General features: G+C 34.2%; 1 protein-coding gene across 3 annotated transcripts in view; it reads left to right on the top strand.

The window, feature by feature from the left end:
- Positions 1-22383, top strand: part of LOC140142767 (glycine receptor subunit alpha-1-like) — a 181700-nt gene extending 159317 nt beyond the window's left edge. For 2 of the 3 annotated variants that reach the window (XM_072164759.1, XM_072164757.1), the window contains 8 exons: positions 11492-11577; positions 12064-12131; positions 15101-15318; positions 17258-17340; positions 17542-17673; positions 18573-18802; positions 20071-20160; positions 21683-22383. In XM_072164759.1, the coding sequence (XP_072020860.1) occupies positions 12129-12131; positions 15101-15318; positions 17258-17340; positions 17542-17673; positions 18573-18802; positions 20071-20160; positions 21683-21931 (1005 nt within the window). In that variant the 5' untranslated portion in view covers positions 11492-11577; positions 12064-12128 and the 3' untranslated portion in view covers positions 21932-22383. Of the gene's footprint in view, positions 1-11491; positions 11578-12063; positions 12132-15100; positions 15319-17257; positions 17341-17541; positions 17674-18572; positions 18803-19921; positions 20012-20070; positions 20161-21682 lie in introns of all 3 variants that reach the window. The other variant, XM_072164758.1, reaches the window with a different exon arrangement.
- The last annotated feature ends 2996 nt before the right edge of the window (positions 22384-25379 follow it).

The following is a 25379-nucleotide window of genomic DNA, read 5'->3' on the forward strand; positions in this document are numbered from 1 at the left end:
AATACCTCTTAAAGCTATTCTAATTTAAAGTAAGCTTGGTGGATTTTCTTGTAGACGGACGTTATCTTCGACATCTACGCACAACAACGGTAGCGTCATTAAATTTACAGGCCCTTGGGAAATTTTTGCCTTTGGGAACTTTTTAATTTTGACTTTAACATAATTGACTATCTGTACCAGGTCTCTTTATTACACGCAAGAGAGGACGGAGTGGTTATTACTCTGACAATCTACTTATGAGAAAAAAATCCTGACCCAGCTTTAAACACTTATCTTCAAATTAGTTTCGGTCAAGCTCCGGAGAATACCTGTTTTAAGCTTTTTCATTTCAAACATCTTGTTTTAACTGACCTGAAACTGCAGGTGAACGTGATCAGGGGATTCTGAAAAAGAGTAGCTTAAAGTAGTTCAGCAGGCTTATACTTACTATTTCACAACCCCTAACATTGCAATATCCCATGCAGTAGTCTGACCCTTATTCGACATGAGACCGTGACCATGGGCCTCTCAAGCTCGGATTGTGTTTCGCTTTGCAGTCATTATTGGTGTACGTTTCCACATCAATGTCCGCGTATAAAGTTTACCAGAAAAAGAAAAACGCATTTCAATCACATGTTAAAATTGCTGAAAACTTTGTATGACAAGATCTTTTCTGTTGCAATAAGGTATTGAATTGCGCAATTTCTACCATTTTAGTATCCTTTCCCGATCCCCTTACTAGAACAAGGATTCAGGCATGCAATTGTATATACATGTATTTGAAAATTCACTTTAAGACCGATTTACTTTGTTTGAGTCGGATATGTTCGCATTATTTAGAAAGCAAATTGAAAAATCTATCGCATATTGAAATAATGGACATTGTGTGATGGTCAATATGAACATAAGAAAATGCTTTCAAAACAATTAATGTAGATCATGCATTATATGTTCGGCGATGGTATTTCGACGCATCCATTATGACCTTCAGGTAATAGAATTTAACAATCCAGCAAACACAAAAATGTTTTCGCGTTTTATCATGTTACATTTTGGGTTTTGGTTTAAATAAAACATATTAAATGTCAGGTTATATTATAAAGGTCATGGAAACGCTTTAAAACGTTTGGAATGAAAACACACTACACCAATATTTTAAAATTGATTTGAAAATGTTATTGTAGAATAATTTTTGCAAACATTTTGTATGCCCTTTATATGTCCTTCATATAACCCGACATTTAAACGTTTTCTGCCAACTTTTCTACCTTTTTGCGAATGATGTCGAAAACGTTTTGTATTTGCAATGAAGTAACCATAATCATTGTTTTAGCATACCATTTATAGTGTGTTCTTGTATTCTCTGTGAAAAGTTAAAATATACATTGAATACGAAGGGGCAGAACAATTAGCATCTGATTTGCTTATCACCTCAGACTAGCAAAGAATGCTGAGAAATATAAAGTGGAAACTTTACACATTTACTATTAGCAATACAGGGTGGTCCAAAACAACTTTACCCAATTTCAAAGTTTCATATCTGTTCAAAAGAAGTCATTAGTCTAGAAATCATTAGTATGTGTGTGCGGTACAATGGCAGCCACGGGAATTACTTTTGTCGGAATTTTTATGCATCTCAATCAAATGAGGTCATTTCCACTAATTTATTAACTTTTGTTTACTATACTTAATTACCATTGTTCTCTTTACAGACTGAACAGTATCCGCAAATGAAAGGGAATATGTCTCACTACTTATATTGTAATTATAACTGCTGTCCTTTTCTTTTATATAGCAATTTATTTTTTCATTGATTTTTGTCTGCAACCGAATAAGAAATATAATATACAATATAATATAAAATTGAAATTTAATTGAAATTAAGTTTTTTATTCATTTCACTCGACTTATACGATTTAATATTTAAGCCCAACCAAACAATAAAACTCATTTTCATTTTAACGTATGCACTTGCTATACCTTTCTAACAGATTAAAATATTTCATCGTGATTTCCCACGGAAATTGATATTTGATTAAATTCGAACAATGTCTTAAAAGCAATCAAGATTTTATTTAAGAAGTTTATCAAGATTTTTATTTGAACGCTTTGGAGTTTAGTCACTTCCCTTTAAACGCTTATTATGAGAATCATTCTCTTCTTTGCTGCCTCTGACTTTCTTTACATTGCCACGTATGTTAGGGCTGCACATTTTCGTTTTCTAGATAATACTTTAGATATTTAAGTTTCAATCAAATTGTATTAATGCAAGATATCAATCAACGTTATTGCCATAATCAAAATGAAAAAATCATACAAATCAACAACGATTAAGGAGTGCAGTGGAAAGGTCAATGGGCCTGGCTGTGACTGCCACTGAATATAAAATAAATATGAACTAAACATTACTTTGGAATCTTGAGAGATAAAGCATTGCCGTAAACGTTTGCTTAATGGCGCACCTGGGCTCCTTTGTCTTGGGGGTAAATTTGATGTACAAATGGAGAGCTCCCTCCATTAAAAATCACAACAAGAATTAAGGGTATGTACCCTCCTTATTTGCTGGTGGGATTTTAATGGGAGGGCACTTTTAGTGTGGGTCTAAAATTCCAGTTATGTCAAGGAATCCCATAACGCCATTGATAGACTGACTGAACAATGGAGTGGAGCCCGAAGTAGTTATACACTAATTTAGTAAATAATTCGGGGCTCCAATCCATTGTTCATTCAAAGGACATCATAATATTACATTATACTCAAACATCACACAAATTTGTACAAATCATTTCAATAACATGGTGTATGTTGGGACAGCATTAGTAAACATCTTCGGCGATTTCTAATTTACCAAATGCCCGAACCAAATGTTTCTCTATAAAAATGAAGAAACCGGTTCTCTATTCTAATGTGATTTTGTATACCGCTACTTGAAGGGGTTATTGTTCTGGAGATTTAATCAGAAAAATGTATTTTACCTGACCGAGCTTAAAACATTTAAAATTCAAATTAATTTCGGTCAATCTCCTGTAAATGCAATTTTGTTATTACCATTTGACCTATTTTGCCCTATGCATTTTAAACATAAAATGACCATTGTCCTTTTTTACTCTTCGGGACCCGAGGAAAAATATGTGATGTTATAATAAATTAATGATATTGTACGCCCTTTGACCTTATTTTGTTCTACGATTCCCTCGTGGTTCACCGGCTGATTCTGAATCCACATATGCCTGGTTTTTACTTTCAGCAATTATATTAGTACGCAATCTTCAGTAATTACTCGACTATTATCTTAGACTGCTTTGGTGATCTGGCGCTCTAAATGGTAACTTTACATCATTACGTTTACCACAGGAATTTTAAAAACCTTATTTAAAAAATACCCTACCTGATGGTCACCAAAAATGTATTTATCAGTTGGGTTCTTCTGATCTTACCTTCAATATTTATTGCATTATTGTATAACCCTTAACATACACTCTTTCGTTTGCCACATTATCCATCATGCGGAAGTTTGGATGAGGTTATTGTTCTAAGAAGTCACTCAGAACTCGATCAGAAGAAAGCACCCTATTATGACTGAGCTTTTAAGCTTTTAAAACACATTTACAGTTCCAACCAGTTTTGGTCAACCTATTGTGAATACCTTTTAGACGATAAGTTGACCATGATGGATGTTCTCGGCGGAGCAAGTTTTGGAGATCAAAATGGTAGCCAACATTACATCTTCAACATAACATTATAGGCGATTTGGCTTTGTTGCTGGTCTTCTTGCTTGTTTTACCTAATATACAAAAACAAGCTACTTACTGGTTTACAAAATTCGGTTTTAGTTTTTCAAAATTCAAATCTGACCCTTAACATGATCCCATAATAGTGATGATAATGGTAGTACCGATATTACTATATTTTACTACAATTACTAGATTTCTACATTTAGCAAATATCATTCATGAGATGTACAGTACAACTTACAAACACACTGGTGTTTATATTTTACTTCCACTAAACTTCATCTAACCTGCAACAGCAGCAATATGATCACGTCCTAACCTACTGTGTGTTGTATTGATTTACGATCTTCCAAATTGCATATTTTAAACTCTTATAATAATTGTTTGCCAAGTGTCATTTTCTCAAGCACAAAATGCGCCATTGTCTGAACTACAATTTTGGAAAGAAGTACTTGGAACGCTTGGCACACTCTGCAGTAAATTCCGTGCATAATTTCTAATGATCATGGAAATGACGTATATTGTGCATGGGAACAAACATGACATCTACAACAATGATTTACCCTTACCCCCTCCCCATCAATCAATGTTGGACACATTGGGAAATCATTGGCATTTCTCAATATTGCATGGGGGAAAGGGGTGACGGTTTCCGTTATTTACATGCGAGCGTTCCAAGACATAATTCCAAGATTGTAGTTTGTTTGAAAGTTCCTGATCGTGGCCTTTTCAATCACCATGTTTTGAAGTATTGATTTAATTATTAATTAATGATTTATGCGTGAGAACAGACAACTTCAAACACTGATGCTTACTGAAGTGTAATCAACCTTTTACTACACCTTGGGTGATTTATTTCATGTAAGCTAATCTTGAAGTCGGAAATGCATGCGTGAGTCGATGATTTTTGCTCCTGCGTGTGCAGGTAAAGCTCTTTAAACCCATTGAAATTAGATCTTAATTGTTTTAAAGACATTTCTTTAATTTCAATCGAGATATCAATTTCCATGGAAAATTACGAAATCCGTTTGAAGGGTATTTCACGTACATGCGTTAAAACGCCAAGGATTTTCATTATTTGAGGGTATAATGTCCGTATAAAACGCAATGTATCAACTAATTGGTAGCTAAACAGGATAAGAGTCTTACGCACCATACACTGGAACATGGAAACCTTCAAACATTACAAACTAGCACACGAGATCAAATTAATGATGCTTCATCGTGATTCTTAATATATCAATATACAGGGGAAAGAAGAATTACGCATCGCACACTAGTGCAATTAAACGTGAATTTAGAAATTTAGATGTTTCAGGCAGGTATGTCTGGATTTTTACTCTGGTATCTGCCTATGCATGTCATGTTTCCATTTGTAAGGTCATGTTTAAGTGTGCTAGTATGCGATGCGTAATTAGTCTTTGCCCTGTAACCGGTAGCTGATAACAAAAACAAATTAATGGAATTGAATCATTTTATTCAGATGTATAAACCTATCGCCGAAAAAATTGTTTCATATAACTGTCATGGCGCTGTACTTACCAATGCTTTGTAGAGGAGAATATTTTTCTGAGGGTTTTCTCAGAAGAAAGTATTTTACCTGACCGAGCTTAAAACATTTACAATTCAAATTAGCTTTGGTCAATCTCCGGTGAATTACCAGATTCTGATTAAAGTGGTTCTTGTTAGATGGCGGCAATTTGACCTATAGGCTAGTGTTATCTTCTCAGCGGACGCTGCTTTCACGATCAGAGGCGCAAAAAGGTAGCCGAACTTCATGCAGTGTTTTTTCTGCCATTATTTGGGCTCTTTACCCGATGTTTTTTTAATTATTTCACTCTCTCGTATGTGTCTTTATTCATCACAAGAAGAACGTTGAACTATTTCAATACTTCAGTCTAGGGCCGATGACTTTGTAAGTCAATAAAAATAGCACGCTATTAGACAACCTATCCACGCGCGACGGGTACAACATTAGGAAAAGTATATTGGACAATCAGATTTGATCAAACATGCAGGTGTTGCCTTATCTACCTATCTGCAAATTGCATTACGTAGAGCACCATTGATAAGTGTTGTAGGCTTTTGATGCTGTGCCTCTTTTATCTATAAAACGTGCTACTTCATACATGTAGTTTACGGAATTCTATAAAAGTGCACGGATACTCACAAAACGGTCTCTAGGCGCCAATGACACTATAGTAGTAATAATAATAATATAATAATAATAATAATAATAATAATAATAATAATAATAATAATAATAATAATAATAATAATAATAATAATAATAATAATAATAATAATAATAATAATAATAATAATAATGATAATAATAATAATAATAGTAATGATAACTACTACTACTACTACTACTACTACTACTAATAATAATAATAATACTACTACTACTACTACTACTAATAATAATAATAATAATAATAATAATAATAATAATAACAATAATAATACTAACAATACTACTACTAACAACGATAATTGTAATAATAACTTGTAAAGCTGTATGTCGGAAAGAAAAGAAGCCCATATTAATTCACCCGATGGTTCTTTTGAAAGAACAATCCTGTAAAAAATATGGTATTCTGTAAATTATTAATTGCTTTTTCAAAAAATGCAGGTGGGTGAATTGCGGTAAATGTATGCTTCCATTACTTGCTTTCAGATGTTTATTTATGCATTGACAGAGACCCTCATTTGATCCTAATATACATTACCACTGATAATAATTATAATTCCTAAGTAGATAATTCAAGAAGTAGGACTCCATGTTAATAATAATTATTCAACAAGTTAATGGCTCACGATGATGTCTTAAAACAACTAAATCCACTTACGCGAAGGAAATCATATTTCCACTTGATCTTATTTAAATTTTCCAATTATAATGCATTTGTATTCTAATGCGAGCAATTTGAAGCCTTAAGTAGTACCTCGTGTTAGGAAATCAATTTACGTAGAGCTCTTGACACCGTTATCACTACTTAAAGCGATAATGTACGATTTCCATCAAAATTTCTGTGTTAATGATTACTCAAAATGCTGAAATACTATTATTAATAACTGTCAGGAAAGATATGTTTCCATTTTAACCTGAAATAATGGTTTCTACGGGGGATTAATGTCTGAAAGAGACGTTATGACACAATTGCACTGAATTTAGCTGATTAAATTTAGGTGTAAGTTGGGACACGTGTAAACATTAATATGAAAAAAATTGGACTTGAAAAAACAATAACCAATTTCATATCATAAAATCGTACATTAAGTCTTTAATACCCTCCCAATTCTTATGTTGTAACATTACCCTGATTTAATATACATTTAACTCTTTAATGAAAAACATGGTCATTTAATATTGATTTCAATATTAACATTTATTTTTGTTTTTACAGATTACTACTAAATATAATATTTACTATTTATATACGTAAACACACCCGATGTAAATTATAAGTGTTGCCAGTTATACCAGGACCGTGGATTTAGTACATACTTTGTGCGCAGCTCTTGTTTTATTAGCATATTTGACATTTTTGATATTTGTTAGGTTTTTAGGGGGGGGGGGGGTCATATGGTCCACCATTCATATGGTCCACTATTCATATGGTCCACCATTAACTTATAATATGTTTTTTAAAATAAAGCAACGATGACAGTATTAGTTCTTTGACGTTTCCATTCCTTGTCATTGTAAACAACAACAACAACAACAGCATCAACAACACCAACAACTACATATACAACAATAACAACGTATACGTAATATAATTATATTCTGATATTTTATTGATTTACGATTTTCTAAATTGTATGTTTTACAGCGTACAACTGTTTGCCAATTGTCATTTCCTGAAGCACAGAATGTGCATTGTATCCAACGCGTTTATTAGCAACACATCTCTTACTAAGAATTGTCCTTATATATTGTTTTTACACATCATTACCTAAACCTAAATGGAAATTACAAAGCACCGAACCGTCACTGATGCATTTTTGAGCATCTGTTGATATAAGATAATAGATGATCTGGTGTCCTTGACTTGACCTTCTTTTTCTCTAAAGCAAAATTAAGTATTTAAGAAATAGAACATGATGTAAAATTAAGAAAAAAAAACATTACCGTGCTGCCATTTGCAATCTTGCTTAACTAAGGTAGGTGACATGGCGATAGTTCCATCAGTAAAAAAAGATTTTACCCTCCTCAGTTTTTATAATATTTTATAGCAATGAATAAAAGTTTTTAGAAAATAACCGAACTGTGTTTAAAACATTTGTGTTATTTCCTCGTCGGATATTGTGCCACCTTTTCTCTTTTTTATATACAGTTATTTTGCTGCCATGGTCTATTATACCCCGTTTTGTTAGATATGACAAAGTAATGTCACACCATGTTATTAAGGTGATTTTCAAATTAATTAATAAATACAGTTTTGAAGAAAGTAAAGGTGTTAGTGCCACATGTGGCCCATGTGACTCATACAATATGCAAGCATCAATGTACGCCAATGTTCGTTTGACCCAAACCCGTCAATTTTGACTTCAACTCTTCTATGCGTTCTCATCAAGACTGTATGTATGCTACAATAACAGTATTTTGTGTGCACGTCAGTAAATTGTGGATACGTTGTAAGCTGTCCTATCTTTCTTTTCTTTCTTTTTTCTTTATTTTTTCGAATGGCGACATGCACGACTACACAAGCCACACTTTAACCTAGGATTACAAATCCGAGAATACTGAAGATTTACGTTGTATTAAGTTCAATGGCATCAATGTTTAAGGGAGCATGACAGGAACAGATACCGTTGCGATAAATTCCAATCGCATGGTTGAATGCATTAATATTACTTGTGTTACGGCCACTGAAAATCACCTCATCATCGTTCACGCAAATATACACACCAAACACACTGATATAATAGTTCTCAATAACTGAATTATACTAATTTACGATTGGACAATGCTTTAATATGCAACGCATACCAGGATTAACACTCACTACATTAGGATCTTAATTATCTATAGCAGGGAGTTAGCCAGCCAATGAAAACATTATGAAAAATGGTACTGTAACTGTTTTATGCTGATTATTTGAACATATTTAAAATATACTTTGCACACAAATGATAAGTCGTGTCAGTTATACCAGGACTATGGATTTAGTACATACTCTGCGCGCAGTTCCTGTGATGATAGCCATATTTGATATTGTTCGCAGTTCAATGCTTATGAGAAGCCCTTTTAAACCAAATTTTAAGTTTCAAATATCATTTTTTCTACTATAAGTAGTACTATTGCTTTATTAATGTTTATGTTTTTGTTTCTTTTCTTTTCTTTTGTATTGTTTTGTGTTATTTCCGCTTTCTTTCCAATAAATCATAAAGACATAAACAAATATTGGTACCATTTTTTTCTTTGCCCGTGCGACCCAACTAATTGGTCAAAGGTCATGGGTTAAATATTTTAAAGATGCTATCATGGTGCAACGTATCACAAATTGCTCCACTCATCATAAGGAATGATAAAGTCAATTGCAACATTACTTAAAGTGATTCATTTATTCATAAGTTTGAAGGTCAAATATCAAATGCTCAAAGATCAGGTTTCAAAATTCTCCGATTTAATTGAAACATATTTTCCTCTCATCAAGAGGAATAGGGTCATGGTTGAAATGTTTGCCTTGCAACCTCAGACCATACTGAAAACATCGGTCAAAAGTTAGCCTGTTCATATTCCTATTATCTTTTACTTAATTGACCATGGAGGGGAATACTATGTCAAAATTGCATCTTCATTATGCAATAAACATTAATTTTGTGCGAAATTCCTATATGTTTCGACATCAGTGTTCATGAAATTTTATCGTTTTGGACATTTGACCTGAGTTTATCATATTTCTACTGACGAGAGGTATAATTTGTGATATATTACTCCTGTTGTCTGCATTTTTTAACTTTGTACCCAGTGTTTTATTACTTGTGGTGTCAGGATGTGAAAATATGAACCCAAATACACAAGTCCATGTACTATTCTAGATATTTTATATCATTATTATATTATCTTATATAGCTTATATTATTATTATATTATCTTATACTATTTTTGACTTACATCCTAATATAAACTGCGTTGTCTTTTTAAAGACAGTTTTTGTTTATATTGGTTGCAAATATCGTTTATATAGTCCACCATTAACTTATAATACATTTTTAAAAGGAAACCATTTTACCATGTTACATGACTACTGCTTTGCAGTTTCCATTAATTCCTTCTCATCGTAAAGCCACAACAACAACAACAACCTATTATATTTACATTTTGATGTTTTATTGATTTACGATCTTCTAAATTGCATATTTTACAGCGTACAATTGTAATTTTCTGAAGCACAAAATGTGCATTGTATCCAACTTGTTTATTAGAAACATATCTCTTACAACCAATTGTTCTTAACTGTTATTTCTACGCATCATTACCTGCATGGCAAATACACAGCAGCGAACCGTCACTGATGTATTTTTGAGTATCTGTTGATAATAGATAATGTTATGAACTGGTGTCCTTGACTTGACCTTCTTTCTCTTTAAAGCAAAATTAATTATTTGAAAAATAAAACATGATGTACAATTTAACAAAGAAATCTTTACTGTGCCGTCATTTGTAATCTTGTTTAACTGATACGTATACATTGTTGTGCATTCTCAAAGGTAGGTGACACGGCGACAACATAGTAAGAAACTTCTTTTGCCCTCCTCAATTTTGTATTATTTTCTAGCAATTATTAAATGTTAAAGAGGGGAAATTGTGACACAAGAAGCAATACAAAATGTTAAAAAAAAGAGTAAATAACCAAACATTTGTGTTATTTCCCCATTGGATGAGCTCCGAGCTCTGGGGTCGGCAGCAAATAGTTGCTCACCAGCCCGGGGGGATCACTCGCATAAATGGTCTGTATGCATGCGTGACCAAAAAAGCAAATAAAAGGGGGTGTTTTTTTTAGGCAAGGCAAGTTACGCGCGTGACGCGTTTAGGGTCTAGAAAACAGTGATTTTCAAGAATAAGGGTAGTTTTCTGAAACTGGACAACTTGTTTAGGGTACCTTTTCAAATTTTTGGTAAATTATGAGTCCAAAAGGGTACATTTGTTGCATTTTCACCAGCCAAAAACTCATTAGGGGGTAAATTCTACACTAAATTACCTTATTAAGGGGCTAAATTTGCTGGTAGGGTAAAACTCGTTTAGGGGGTGTTTGAAAAAAATGTGATCACGCATGCGTATACACTGTCATATTTGAGTGCCCCCCCCTGGGCTCACCAGTAATGCTAAGTGTCTCCTATATACGACAGCGAGCATTTAAGCCATTCAATTTATTTGTTTCAACAAGTAGCCAAATGGAATTATTAGCTAAATGATTAAAGGACATTATCTTGGATATGAGTGAAAAAAACCACCTATTTTATAAAATAGAAATGGTCTCAAATATCTCTCTACTCTGTATAAACATTGATCCTGGAATTATTTTGTAACAAAGGGGCACGCATTATTTACATACTGCTCCTACATTCCCAAGTCTGTCGTTTTTTATCATTGCCATACCGTGACTTTACAATGACGGGAAACTATATACCCTATTTACATGTCTATAGGTGTTTGATAAAAGGATCGTTTCATTTTCGAAAAGGAGATCAGAAATTTAGCAAAGGATTTAGCAAAAGAAAATATAATATATTTTGTTGGGTTTTCTCTGCTTTCATTTCAGGATAGCCAACGCAACAGATAATTCAACACGAGCATTGAATAAGATTCTTTTAGACTATGACAAGAAGATAAGACCAGATCAAGAAGGTAACGTATTGAAATGTAAACTGTTTTGCAGATTCAACAGGTATACACACATCAATTTCCTTAAAATTCCAATGCTTTATGGGAAATGCTAATTTACCTTTTCTATATACGAATGGATGATTCCTTGTGATAATCATTATAACACAAGGAATATATAAGAGAGCTTAAGAGAGTTTAATACACCAAGGACGAGTCATTTTATTAAATACCAGAAGACTAGATGTGTTTGATAGATTAATGAACAAACATCACAAACATGCTTATAAAAAGTGCATCTATTAGAAACAAGTGATACTTATCAATAAACGTCTTTTATGTAGTTACTTCCTGTTTAAGACTAAAGAGACAGGTGTTTTATTATGTCAGCAATAATGTTATCAATAATTTGCCCGCCGTATTGAAGTCGGAATTTCCGCTACCAAGATATAACAAAGATATATGATTCAATTGTATGTGATTTCTTCTTTGTTGCTATTTTTATAACAGGACCGCCAACAACAGTAACAATTGGTGTCTATGTTGAAAGTTTGGGAAGCATTAGAGAAACAACAATGGTAAGACAAAACATAAGTATTCTTCTTATCATTTCAACCTCCTCTCGTGTATTATTTATCTCCTTTTCAGCGAGCTAGCTAGCTAATTATTATTAAGGTTCATATCATCGCAAGTTTCTTCAGACACATAATCAAGATTACAAAATAGCCCTTTTAGAATTTGAGCGCTTAATACCCGGTGTATCCTGAACATTATATCAGGTTGCTACAAACAAATTTTAACGAAGTAACATTTGCCTGCAGACAATCATCAATCCTTAACATCTTGTTACGAAAATTCAATTAAAAGTTATAATCCACATTGTTGAATTGCTGTTAAAAGTTTAAATAGTATCAATCAGTAATAAACTAACAAGTGAAAAGTCAGTAGCTTTTGAAATAATTTGACAAGAGCGAAATGAAACCAATGGTGGGCCTCACTACTCCCCCCTGGTCATTTTTCATGGCCGGTAAGGTGATGGGGTAAACATTGTATCACTAAAATGAGCGCAAATGATGGATCTACGATTGACTTGGGTCGTTTGGGCGTAAACACGGGTGTTTTTTTTATGAGCTTAAGTTATTGGGTGTAAACACGAGGTTTTGTTTTTGTTTTTGTTTGTTTGTTGTTGTTGTTGTTTTTGTTTGTTTTTTTGGGTTTTTTGTTTTGTTTTGTTTTTTTGCCAGATGAAAAACCTTCGTAGTATACTTATATACTTAAGAAACTTTATAGGTAGCATTCGTGTTACGAAATTCTTAACAATACATAATAATAATAATACTATATATAACGTAGAATGTATAGACATAGACTATACATGATATAGAATAAATCTCTACTTTATAAGGATACCAGTTTTCAACTATAACCATTAGGCCTACATTACGAATTAGTCGTTCATTTGTTTATTTGATACCGCTGTATTGATTGCAATGATGTAACAGATATAGTCAGATTGACAAATCTCCAGATACAAACTATTCTATAACATATCTGCATATTACATTACACTAATAAGATGAAAACATGTATTCTAGTATACCCAGCAAACACACAAAAAAATTTAAAACGTTGTAAACATGTTATATTTTGGATTTTGGTTAAGATAAAAAGGTTTTAAAGTAAAATTAAATTTCGGGTTATATAAAGTTCATGGAAACGATGTAAATTAAACCTTTTATGTGAAAAGACACTACAACAATATTTTAAATATGTTTTGCTAAATATTTTGTTAATACTTAACTTATGTTAGAATATTTGCAGTAGGTTATCAGCAAATGTTTTTAAATGTAATGAAAACGTTTTATACCATTCATGTCCTTTATATAACCCGATATTTAAACGTTTTTTGGCAACCTTTTCTAACTTTTTGCGAATGATGTCGAAAACGTTTTGTGTTATCCTATGGTGCATTTCCATAATATCAATTATCTTTTAGAACTAAAGTGTTCATGTTAGACCACAAGTTATAGCACGTTTACGAGCACCTAAGGGAGCACAACTATCTCAATTATTGAAATGGATGTCTGACACACGAAACGAAGTTCGCAACGTTTCGGGTGAGAAAACACGAATTCCGACAATGGGGAATCAATTCATACTTATAACCCGTTAATAATTATAAGAGTTTTATCTTATATTTGCTTTTGAGACCTCATCTAAGTTTCCTCAATTGACATTAAAACACACGCGGAATGTCATTAATATGCGTTTGCATGCATATTGAGCAAACAATGTACACATTTCATTACCCGAAGTTTGTTTATATGATCCATTTCGAGCTTCTAATAAGACCTTGATATTTGTCTGAAGATGTGTTCAGCCTTTAAAGAATATCATTAAAGGTAATACTAGAATACGGCTAGTATAATATTCTGAGTAATAGATTAATCAGTTTTATGTTTGTTACTCATTACATGACTCAAAACAGGAAATGATGATTTTAGAACATTCACATGCTACGCTTTTAAACACACTGGTATGTGATATTTCATAAATTCTATTAAAAATTAATCCGCTTGTGATCTTTGACCTCAACGACTCAATTTGCTCAAGGGTACCTTTTGGCACCAGGCTGAAGTGCGCAACCTCACACCCGGGGGGGGGGGGTCTTCGAAAAAAAAATTTACGGGGATGTGCCACGCAGACTTTCGGATGCCGACTTTCTCTATACCTACTTTTTGCTGATTTTGCCACCCATCAGTATACCATTTTTCCACAAAAAGCACCCAAAAAGCACCAACATTTGCCATAATTGGGCGCTTTTAGGGGTACTTTTACCCAAATGCGCCAAATTGGGCGCATTGGTTTCCACTGAAAACCCACCCATTGATATACCAAAATTGCTGAAAAGGTACCCCAAAACCGTGGCACATCCCCGTATACCTTCAACCAGGGAGAACCCCCTCCGGGCTCACACCCATAAGTCCATTTTCTTCAAATAAAGAATAATTATGCAAACGAACGAACTGTATTTTTTTGTATTTTCAGACATATACCAAGCAGAACTAAATAACCGATGTGGTTGAGGAATATATCAGCTATCACACACTTTTTGAATTTTGACATTTGACCACTCCGTGTTTGAAAAAAAAAAAGAAATTTACGATACCAACTTATTTTCAATCAATTCCACGGAGTCAAATTTCTATCAATGACAATAGACGCTTCTGGCGCTGATGATGCGCGGTGATTAGCACTACGAATACAGATCATCGATTGATATTTGAATCCGTGGAAAGGTTTGAAAATGAGGGAATTTCGTAAAGTACTTATATTTCAAAAACGGTGTGGTCAATTGTCAAAATTCAAAAAGTATATGATAGCTGATTGTTTCCTCAAACACGCCAGTAGTCATGTTTAGTTGTGGCGTTAAAATACCCAAACAATAGGTTTCCGACGACACAGTTCTTTCAGGGAATGTATATGTGCCGAATTTTATGATTATTGACACACACTTTACTTCCTTACTTTTTTTACATCAACCAAGGACTTTTCCGTCACAATGTTTCTTCGTCAAACATGGACTGACCCTCGGTTGGCACATGGCGGTAATGAGGAGGTGATTTTCAAAGGCGATGACACCGAGAAATTTTGGTATCCAGACATTTTCTTCTTATATGAGAAAAACTCTGTCAAACATGATGTTACTATTAGGAATGTAGGGATGAGAGTTCGAAGCGATGGAGAAGTATTCAGAAGTGCAAGGTGAGTGATCATGCGGATTTCCAAAAGACGGTCTGTTCAATAAGCCCTTTTAGATGCATACAAGTTTAACCGGGACAACGTGTTCAATGACCTGGCTTTGTTCCTCTTGAAACGTCATGGTTGTACGCTTTAAAACTCCTTCGTTTCATGTTCAGCCGTTTTTATTGGCATGTCAGGAAACTTGATAACTTTGTCAGGTGAGTTAATGAAGTTTATGACCGATGTTTATACAATTACGCTTTATAATTATACAAAACACATGCTTGCGTCAAATCACGTCACATTATAATGTAGTTTACTTTTTATAAAGTTAGACAAGGCATACTGAATGAATAATTCAACTGTAGGCTTTCTATAGTAGGTTTCTATGGAGAAGAATACACTAGAAATACGGAACAGATTAAATTTACACAATTCAATTATCTTAATGCATTCAATCCATCCCCACGCTTCCCTTCCCCACAATCCATCCCCAATCTTCTACTTAAAACGTATTAGCATACCGAAGTGGTAAATTCACTTTCAAATATTTCAAAACTCAAAAAATGTAATTAGCCTACCTTATATATAAAAGCAATTACGTAAAAAAATAATGTTTTATACAATACGAGACCGTACATCACGAATGAGCCATAAATGTCCTAAATTGTATTCTGAGTTACAGTGTAAAATGTGCATGAAGGTCGTATCCATCGGTATCTCAAGTTGGCGCGACATCTATCTCATTTTTATAGTCAAACACCAATCAATAATCCTATTGTTGAAGAGGATAATATAAAGCTTCTACCTTAGATGGCTATAATAGAATTTTTAATAGCTCTGGTCTTTGTTTGCTTTGGCTAAATCCTGTTCAAGTTGTAGGTTACCAGGCATTGTATTTTGTTGACTTGGTGTTGATTTGAAATGACCGCCAATTATGACTGTTTGATATATATTGCCAGCAATGTGGAAAAAGAGACACATGTAGAAACGAAAAAAGCTACCATTTTGTTGAATGAGCAAAGTTCAACAATCCATAACCGCTTCTGGATATGTTTCAAGTCAAATGATATACCATTTTAAAGATTATGGTGTATATTTTCTAAACACGAAATGAACAAAATTGACCGGGGGAGGAATGTACGGCTAATTCGTCGTGTACGGTCACATAATTATGTTGTGTTGTCACCAATGAATAATGTTTGAAGTATATTTTTAAAAAAGTGAGAACAATTCACATTCTCTCAAACATGACGTTTTTGAAAACAATGGCACAATGTACGTGTGAGCATGTATTTTCTAATTTACAAATTCCTTGCTTTGGAAAATACTTTAGCCATTTTAAGATGATACACACGTCCTGCCTGGTAGACATAATTTACATTAACCAAAACAGTTACAGAAAACCTATGGGAATAAACGTTCTTGGCTACATGATTACAAATTAACATTACAAGAATATTGGAATAATTATATGCTTTAAAGTTGTTAACTTTATCTAATAATTCATTTCGCTATTAACATGAAGGAGTTAGATAATGTATATAGGCCTACACAAACTAATACTGTGGTTTCTTTCTCTCTTTCTCTCTCTCTTTCTCTCTTTATCTCTTTCTCAATCTGTCTATGTCTGTCGCTCTCTCGAGCTGTCTCTCTCTAACGCTCTTTGTCCCTTCCCCTCTCCCTCTTTCCCTCCCCTTCTCCCCGTCTCTCCCTTGTCCCTCTCTCCTCTCTCTCTCTCTCCCTCCCTCTCTCTCTCTCTCCCTCTCTCTCTCTCTCTCTCTCTCTCTCTCTCTCTCTCTCTCTCTCTCTCTCTCTCTCTCTCTCTCTCTCTCTCTATTGTCTCTATTAACATGTCTTGAATTATGATTACTTAAAGTGTTTCCTAGCAGTTTCTTCCTTTAACCTTTCTTTAAAATTATTGTATTCTCCTTTTATACACCCTCGTTTATCGTTTCAGACTTACGGTGACATTAGCCTGCAACATGGACTTGTATGAATTTCCAATGGACTCTCAAAACTGTGACATCTTCATGATGAGTTGTACGTATTATAAGAAGTAGAAAATCACCAAATATGAAAGAGCATGTACACGAAATATACAATGTCTTTCATTTTAAAATATATTTTAATACAAGAAAATTATGATATTTTAAAACACCGTGACTTTACTGTTAATCTTTCTATACTTTGAAGTGAAAAAATAAATTGTATTGATAGAATTTGCTTTTTCTCTTGACATAGATGCCTACCCAACGTCAGAACTAATATTGACAATCCCGCAAACAGAAGTCTTCGTAGAACCAAATATAACTATACCGAGGTTTACTTTAAAAGGTGTTAAGACACGAAACACGGAGCTAGTATACTCAACAGGCAAGTTATTACTATAGGCATATATCATATATGTGATGCGATCAGATGCGAACTCGGAAATATTAAATTTTTAGTTTCTAATTGGATGGTAAAAAGCATTTACATATCTGGATTTTGCAGAAACCTCATTGAAATTGAACTACCAGTTCCAAAGATATGAGCAATTAAATCGTTTCCAAAACAAAAGGAAACAAAAGGAAATATTTCCTTTGTATGGCTATATCTCAAAATCAATATTTCCGAGTTCCGACTGATTTTGCTTGATCGCATCACATATGTTGTAGTGCCCTGGAGAGCACCGGTATAATTTACTTTTACTATAATTTCATATTTTTTTGTTCTGTACTTCCTAAAGATAATTTCTATGTATTCTCCAAGAAGATATTCTTACAAGAGGTGGTATCGGTCATAATCATATTTGTATACGGCCTTGGAGCAGAAGACTTGAAACAAATAATCAGGTTTATATAATATGACCTCGTGAAAATAGAACACATGGTTTCGGAATTTATGTTGATACATATTTTTCAATTCGTTGTGTACAATAAAACTTCTGCACCACCTGATGCTTTTACCCAAGACAGGATTCTATTTCCGCACGCAGATGCGGTACAATGAGCGCGTGACGTTAATTCCATGTGATTCAAGAGTGTCGAATAGTTAAAGTTTTTAAAGCCAACGGTGACATCACATTGGCATCACACGTTTATGTACCGCGGGAATTTTTAATTCTGTCTCACGCCTCTACACACCTTCCATTGGCGTAAAATATAGCACTTTCACGCGTTCTCGCTTTCACGCTTTTGTTTCGGCTTACATTACACATTCATGTTTGATGCACCGCACCTGCCCTCTTTTCTTTACACTTGTTCAACATTATATTTGTTCTTCTTCAGCAGGCAATTTTAGCTGTGCCCAAGCAACACTTTCTTTGGAACGTCAGATGCAGTCTTATGTTTTAACTGTGTATGTGCCTAATTTGCTTTTGGTAATCATCGCTTGGTTGTCTTTCTGGATCGATGCTGAAGCAGCGCCCGCTAGGGTTGCTTTAGGAGTAACTACCATTTTGACCGTGACCACCATGACGACGAATATACAAGAAACACTTCCGGTTGTCACTTATACTAAGGTTAGTAGTATTATAGCGACTACCGTTTGGACGTAAAAATGATGATATGTCCTTTGTTTCATAATCATACTAAGATCATTTCATATACTAACAGATCATTTCATATCTGGACAAGCTCCTTCACAAGAAGTACATTATTCACATAAATGATCTTTACAGACCTCATGCCTAAGATTGCCTAAACGTCTGTCACGATATAACTGAGGCTACAGAGCCCTCTATAATTATTATCTCCATAGAGAGTAAATGAAAAGTTCTTTTAAAAGAATATCATACAATTGTGTAAGCACTGTGCACATAGGCTAAATCTAGACTTTGCTGCAAGTACGTATGTAATCCACTGGTTCGTTATAATATGCTATACAATTAAAGTATTGTTTATGCATGATCGCATTATATTAGATAGGCAAGATGGCTGAACTTAAGGGATCGGATAGCAGCATGTGCACATGTGCACATTATTTTTGTGGGACATTCATTAGCATGAACATCCACTTTGTTGTGCTATTTAGTGAGTCCTTTCTAGATAGACTAGGAAAACTGGGCTAGTCGAGGTTAATTTTGGCGTAGGGAGGAGTGGCACTAAACCTAACTAACCAATAAAGTAGTCAATAGATGGGGAATGCTGTTGCGTATTTTCATTCATTCGCACGATGCGACTTTAATATCCCAGCTTATAGAAAAAAAAGAGCACTTCAACAATGACAAAGATTTATGTAGACATTTCTCTCGAAACATGCTAATTATGAGCGCAGCGAGTGAGATGTTGATCTGTCAAGCCGTGATGAGCCCATTTCAAAAGCAGGTGGAAATTGCTTGAAGTAAGAACTGTTCCAAATGTGTCACTTTTGAAATGCTCTTTTCAATTCAAATTGGTATATGGGAATAAATCGCATCATGCCGAACGAGGTGTCAAAATAGATATTTTTATAATTTAAAGGTAGCTATTGATTACTTTGTATTTAGATTTAGTGTCTTTATGTTATGATATTGCTTTTGTTTTAAGTGTACGGACATTTTCTGTGCGCAGTATATAGAACTGCGTCACGAGGTATAGTGCTTCTCATTTACTTTACATACTGTTAGTTTAACATCATTCCTTCTCATTTCATTTTACAGGCTATCGACGTGTGGCAAGTTGCCTGTCTAATATTTGTTTTTCTATCGCTCTTGGAATACTCCTTTGCGAACTACCTTTTAGTACTGCAGGTAACGCTTCCTAGTCTAGTAGTTTAACAGTATTTCTTTTTCATTTCATTATTTTTCAGGCTATCGACATCTGGCAAGCCGCTTGTCTTATTTTTGTTTTTCTATCTCTACTGGAATACGCCTTTGCGAACTACCTTTTAGTACTACAGGTAACGGTGTTACTAACACTAATACAAATTAACAAATACACATAAAAACAAAAGGAAAAATTAGAATTATTCAAAGAACACGATCTAGCCGTACCGTGCCGTGCTGTACCATGTCATTACGAATTCTCACCCCGAGATAATATAGACAATTATTATGAATTATACAAGATGTGAGATTTTAAAGTCATTTAGTCGTGTACCGGAATTGATTCCTAAATGACCTAGCGCCCCAAATCCGAATTTATCTTTTTATAATAGCTACGGTCAAGGCATGTGTTCAAACACTAATGTAATGGATAGAGGCGAAAAAGGTATTTGGTCACTCATGTGTTTTTATGTACAGTGAGAATTGAGACCAGGTTTGGTAAAAATGGGGCTTTGTTTTGATACGGCTCGATTATTTTAGGGCACAGACACATTTTGAAAAAAATAGGCGTCTACTATGTATACGCTCCTACCAAAGTGGTTTTTCAGAACACGAATCGTAAGATTTAACTACAACTGTCACTTACACATTTCTGTTTTGCCTACATTATTAATATTTCTGACCCTCATTATATATTAACAAAATGTACTACATATTCGAAGATACGGTAGCTAAAACCTCAGATAATTGTCACTTTCACGCGACGATTTCAGCATGGTTTTTAATCAAGAATATATCGAGCACAAAAGCTTTTATCTTTAAAATTGATGTGCTCTGGACTGAATTTACGATTAATATAAGTCAGAATTAAAGTTTCTTGACCTTACATTTCACCAAAGAAAAAACACACCTCTAAACGCTTTTATCGGTAGTGTAACAATTATTTCATTTTAGATTTTTATTTTGTTACTACCTGGGTCGAAGATATGCTCTTAACTGAGCTTCATTCAGAAAATGTAAAGCTAAAATAAATCTGTAGTTGTAGATGTTTTGTTTTTTCATAATCCATCACTGATCAAATTTTTCTTACGTATAATTTTATCTTTAAAAAAACCCTTTTGACTGGTGGGCGCTTTGATGATTTTATTTGTTTGCTTTATTTTTATGTTTGCTGATAATATTTTGTCATTACCTCTCTTTTGTATTAACGCATTAAGGCTTCTGCATAGTGCGCAACATAAATGACCGCCTCCTGCTCTTCTTCGTCGTCGTCGTCTTCTTATTCTTATTCTTCTTTTTCTTCTTCTTCGTCTTTATTATTATTAACATTATTATAAAAGCAAAAACGCACGTTCTCTCTCTTCACGTGAAGTAATTGTCTCTCTCGTTCTGTCTTGTCACTCTTTTATTAAACAAAGTTCTATTAGCATTACATATCTGATTATTCTTGTGCGTCTAAAATCGTACAATTTCGTTGGTCTAAAACGGCGTGATTCGTTGACTTAGGTATAAGGGCATCCAAGATTGAATCCTGACCGTTTAATATTTTACGTCAAATGTTAGACGTATAATACTAGGCTTGTTTTGGATGCTCTGGCTCTTGGAGATAACGATACAATAAAGTAATTGTCTTCTCGTATATTTCCAATATTACAGGTTAAATCTCAAAGGACGTCATACAGTATAAGAAAATTAGACGAGGATAGCCAACAGACAAGAAAGGCCCCAGCTTTATCAAAAATCGAGCGCAATGAAGATGGGAACGTTACGACCTATCGGCCCGCATTAGCCCAAAAGGAACCTCGTCTGTCTTCACATCAATTGGACAAACTGGCAAGGATAGTATATCCCGGGGCATTTGTTTTGTTTAATGTGTTTTACTGGGCTTATTATTTAATTAATTAATTAACCTTTTTAATGAATCGTAAAATAAACCAGTAACACTAACCTAACTAAAGGGAGATGTTTAATCTAAAAATTGAGGTGCGCGTCGGGTATTACCGTTATCAGTGGACGAAGTTCAACAAATACAGAAGGCAACTGACCAATCTGCTGCTGAGTGTATATTGTTAAGAAATGTAGAATGTGATTAATTATAATCATTAACTTGATCTATGCGTTTGTAATTGATTCAAAAACTGGAAATAATATTGCAACTCACTATCCCAGCAAACACAAAACGTTTTCGACATCATTCGCAAAAGGTTATAAAAGGTAGTCAGGAAACGTTTAAATGTCGGATTATATAAAGGGTACATTAATGGTATAAAACGTTTTCATAACATTAAATAACATTTGTTGGTAATTTACTGCACAGCAAACACAAATGTTTTACAGAAAACATTTAAATGTCGGGTTATATGAAGGGTATAAAACGTTTAAATAACATTGAAAAAATATTTTACAAAAAATGTTTGCCCAAAATATTTACAATAACGTTTTTAAAATGTTTTCACGACCTTTATATAACCCGACATTTAAATGTTATTAAAACGTTTTGTAAAAAAAAACATTTTAAGAACATTTCTGTGTTTGCTGGGTGCAAATATTTTAACATAACGTTATTTAAGTGTTGACAAAATATTTGGCCAAAAATGTTTACAATGACATTTCGAAAACATTTTAAAAATATTGTTGTAGTGTGTTTTCATACAAAACGATTTAAAACGATTTCATGACCTTTATATAACCCGACATTTTAATGTTATTAAAACGTTTTTACCTAAACCAAAACCCAAAATATAACTTATTTAAAACGTTTTTACCAAACCAAAACCCAACATATAACTTATTTAAAACGTTTTTACCTAAACCAAAAGCCAAAATATAACTTATTTAAAACGTTTTAAAAACGTGTTTGTGTTTGCTGGGATGTTAAGTTGCGCCCAAAAACACCACGACCTTCTACGGGCATCTGCATTGATGACAACGTAATTTAGATAACGAGAAAGACCTCTCAGCGCCTGATCAAAATGTCTTTGACAGCTGAGGCGAAGTAACCCCATTCTATAATGGCGGATTGCTCCACTTATTCCTATGGCTTTTCTAAAACTTCTTTCGATCCATCTCTCCAGTCCCTCATTTCAAGTACGAGTATTGAAGAATTGATCAGAGTTCTTTAGGCAATCTTAATTTAATAGTTTGTTCAAAGCCCCTGCGCGCATTAGTAAAATCATCCGCTTTTTGGGCGTAATTCCCAATGGAATATACCAAACAAAAATCTTACTTCAGACATCGACAGACGTAAAAATAGCCTAAGTAGTAAATCTCAATAAAATTATTAAACACAGTGAAAATATGTGTGCGAAGTCCCTGGCGTGTTCTTGTCAAAAACCTCGTCCCACAGTTTGATAAAAAAAATACAGAAAACACAAACCAAAAAAAAAACACACATTCCGCATTAGGTTTTTTCAATTTGGGAAGGGCTTTGAGGCAAACTATTAAATTAAGATGGCCTTGCAATGGATGTAAAAGTGTCCTTATTGTTTTTGTATGTCAATTCTTTTCCTTTCATAATACTTAAAATGGAGAGAACGATGTTGCTCAATTTTCAGAGCATCAAAGGAAAAATGATTTGGCAAATTATTGAACTATTATAATTATACAGTGTGGTCCAAAAAGAACTTTACCCAAATTGAAAGGTTAATTCATCGGAGTTTAGAGCAGCTATTCTCAAAAGCGTTGCTTATTCCAAATATATGTCTTTCTTAGAAAATATGGTACAAAATTAGAGAACAAAATGGCAGCAGTTTTACGTCAGAGGGTCCAAAATCACTTTGTCCACACGTAATTGAATGGGATGTATCCGATATACCAACAGTATCGCGTTGGACATGCATATTGGTAAACACACTCGGCTAGTCATTTTCAATTTTACATGCATGAATGAATAACAATCTATGATCTTAATCCTCACTATTCATGCTAGATGAAACAATGTACGCGACATTAACATATATATTATTAAATCAATATTACAATTACACAATATCATTGGTTTCATCTGGTGCATTTTTTGATTTTGAAATGAATGAAGGTCATATTAATTTATGGTCTCTCGAGACGCCTCCTCTGCAGACTAATGGTACGTTCAAATCTGTTGGACGTCCAAAGGTCCCGCAAACGTATTATAGGCATAAAGACCGGGATCGCAATTCTCTAGAACTTTCACATTATGCTGAGTCCATGTCCGTTTCACTCGATAGCCTTGTCATCCAGTAGAGACAGCCCGTCACCATAAGTTTACTCTTGCTTTCGTGACTGCGAGGCCCTTATATTGGGGTCCAACTTGGAGTGTTTGTTCGTCGTGTGGGAGTCACCGGCCTAGGGTGCATGCCGGCCCTTCGGTCCTGATATCAAGGCCGCGGGGCCGTCACGCCTGATGCCGACCACTCCCATACGACGACTAAACAATCCAAGTGGGGTCCAATCACAGAGGAGAAAGAAAACAGAGAGCGTACAACCAGTCAAAGTCCTCGTGTATTATATGATGTAAGTTTTCGCATATTCATGAGGGCCGATTGTTCGATCGTGCCGTGTCTAACAATCACGCCATCGCTGCGTGCCTTCGCGTATACGCGATAGAGCGTTGCGTGCTCTCGCGATTACGCGATAGACCATGAAAAAAGGCGGTAATTCGGTAGCAGTCTCGCCTGTCGCATTTCATGGAACAATCGGCCCTCATGATGCGGAGACTTTGACTGGTGGTACGGTCTGCTCTCTGTTTTCTTCCTCATCTGTTGGTCCAATATCAGGGCCTCGCAGGGCATGAAAACAAGAGTAACCTTAATGTAACATTGACCAATAGTAATCTTAAGGTAACATTGACCAAAAGAGGGGATAATTTCAACAAAAAGTTACCTTAATGTAAACTTGAACAACAGTAACCTCAATGTAACACAACACCAACAGGGGTGCTATGTATGCCGTATGGTCAGTGCGATATAGACTGAATGCGATATAGGCTGAATATTAGAGAGACCAGATTGGTTTATTGTTAAGAATGGATGATTTTATGTTTGATTGTTTTTATCAGAATAAGATCGCACTAAAAATATCAAAATATGCTCCGTTATTAAATTGTTCCATTCCATGTAGGACAAAGGAGGCAAATTTGAGAGAAATTGAGATAGAGGCAAAAATATGGAGTAAAAAAATACAATACATAAGAAAATAAACATGATAAGACTTCAGAACTTAGCATATATTTTCAGTATGTGATAGCATAATGTTTGTATAAGATAATATTATAGTAACTCGGTTTACAAAAATGCTCCCTTTGGCCCGAGCATATCGTGTCATAATTTAAATCATTATCCTTAAAAGTGAGGATCAAAAAATAGTCACGTTTTAT

Source organism: Amphiura filiformis, chromosome 20, assembly GCF_039555335.1.
Source record: "Amphiura filiformis chromosome 20, Afil_fr2py, whole genome shotgun sequence".
NCBI lineage: Eukaryota > Metazoa > Echinodermata > Ophiuroidea > Amphilepidida > Amphiuridae > Amphiura > Amphiura filiformis.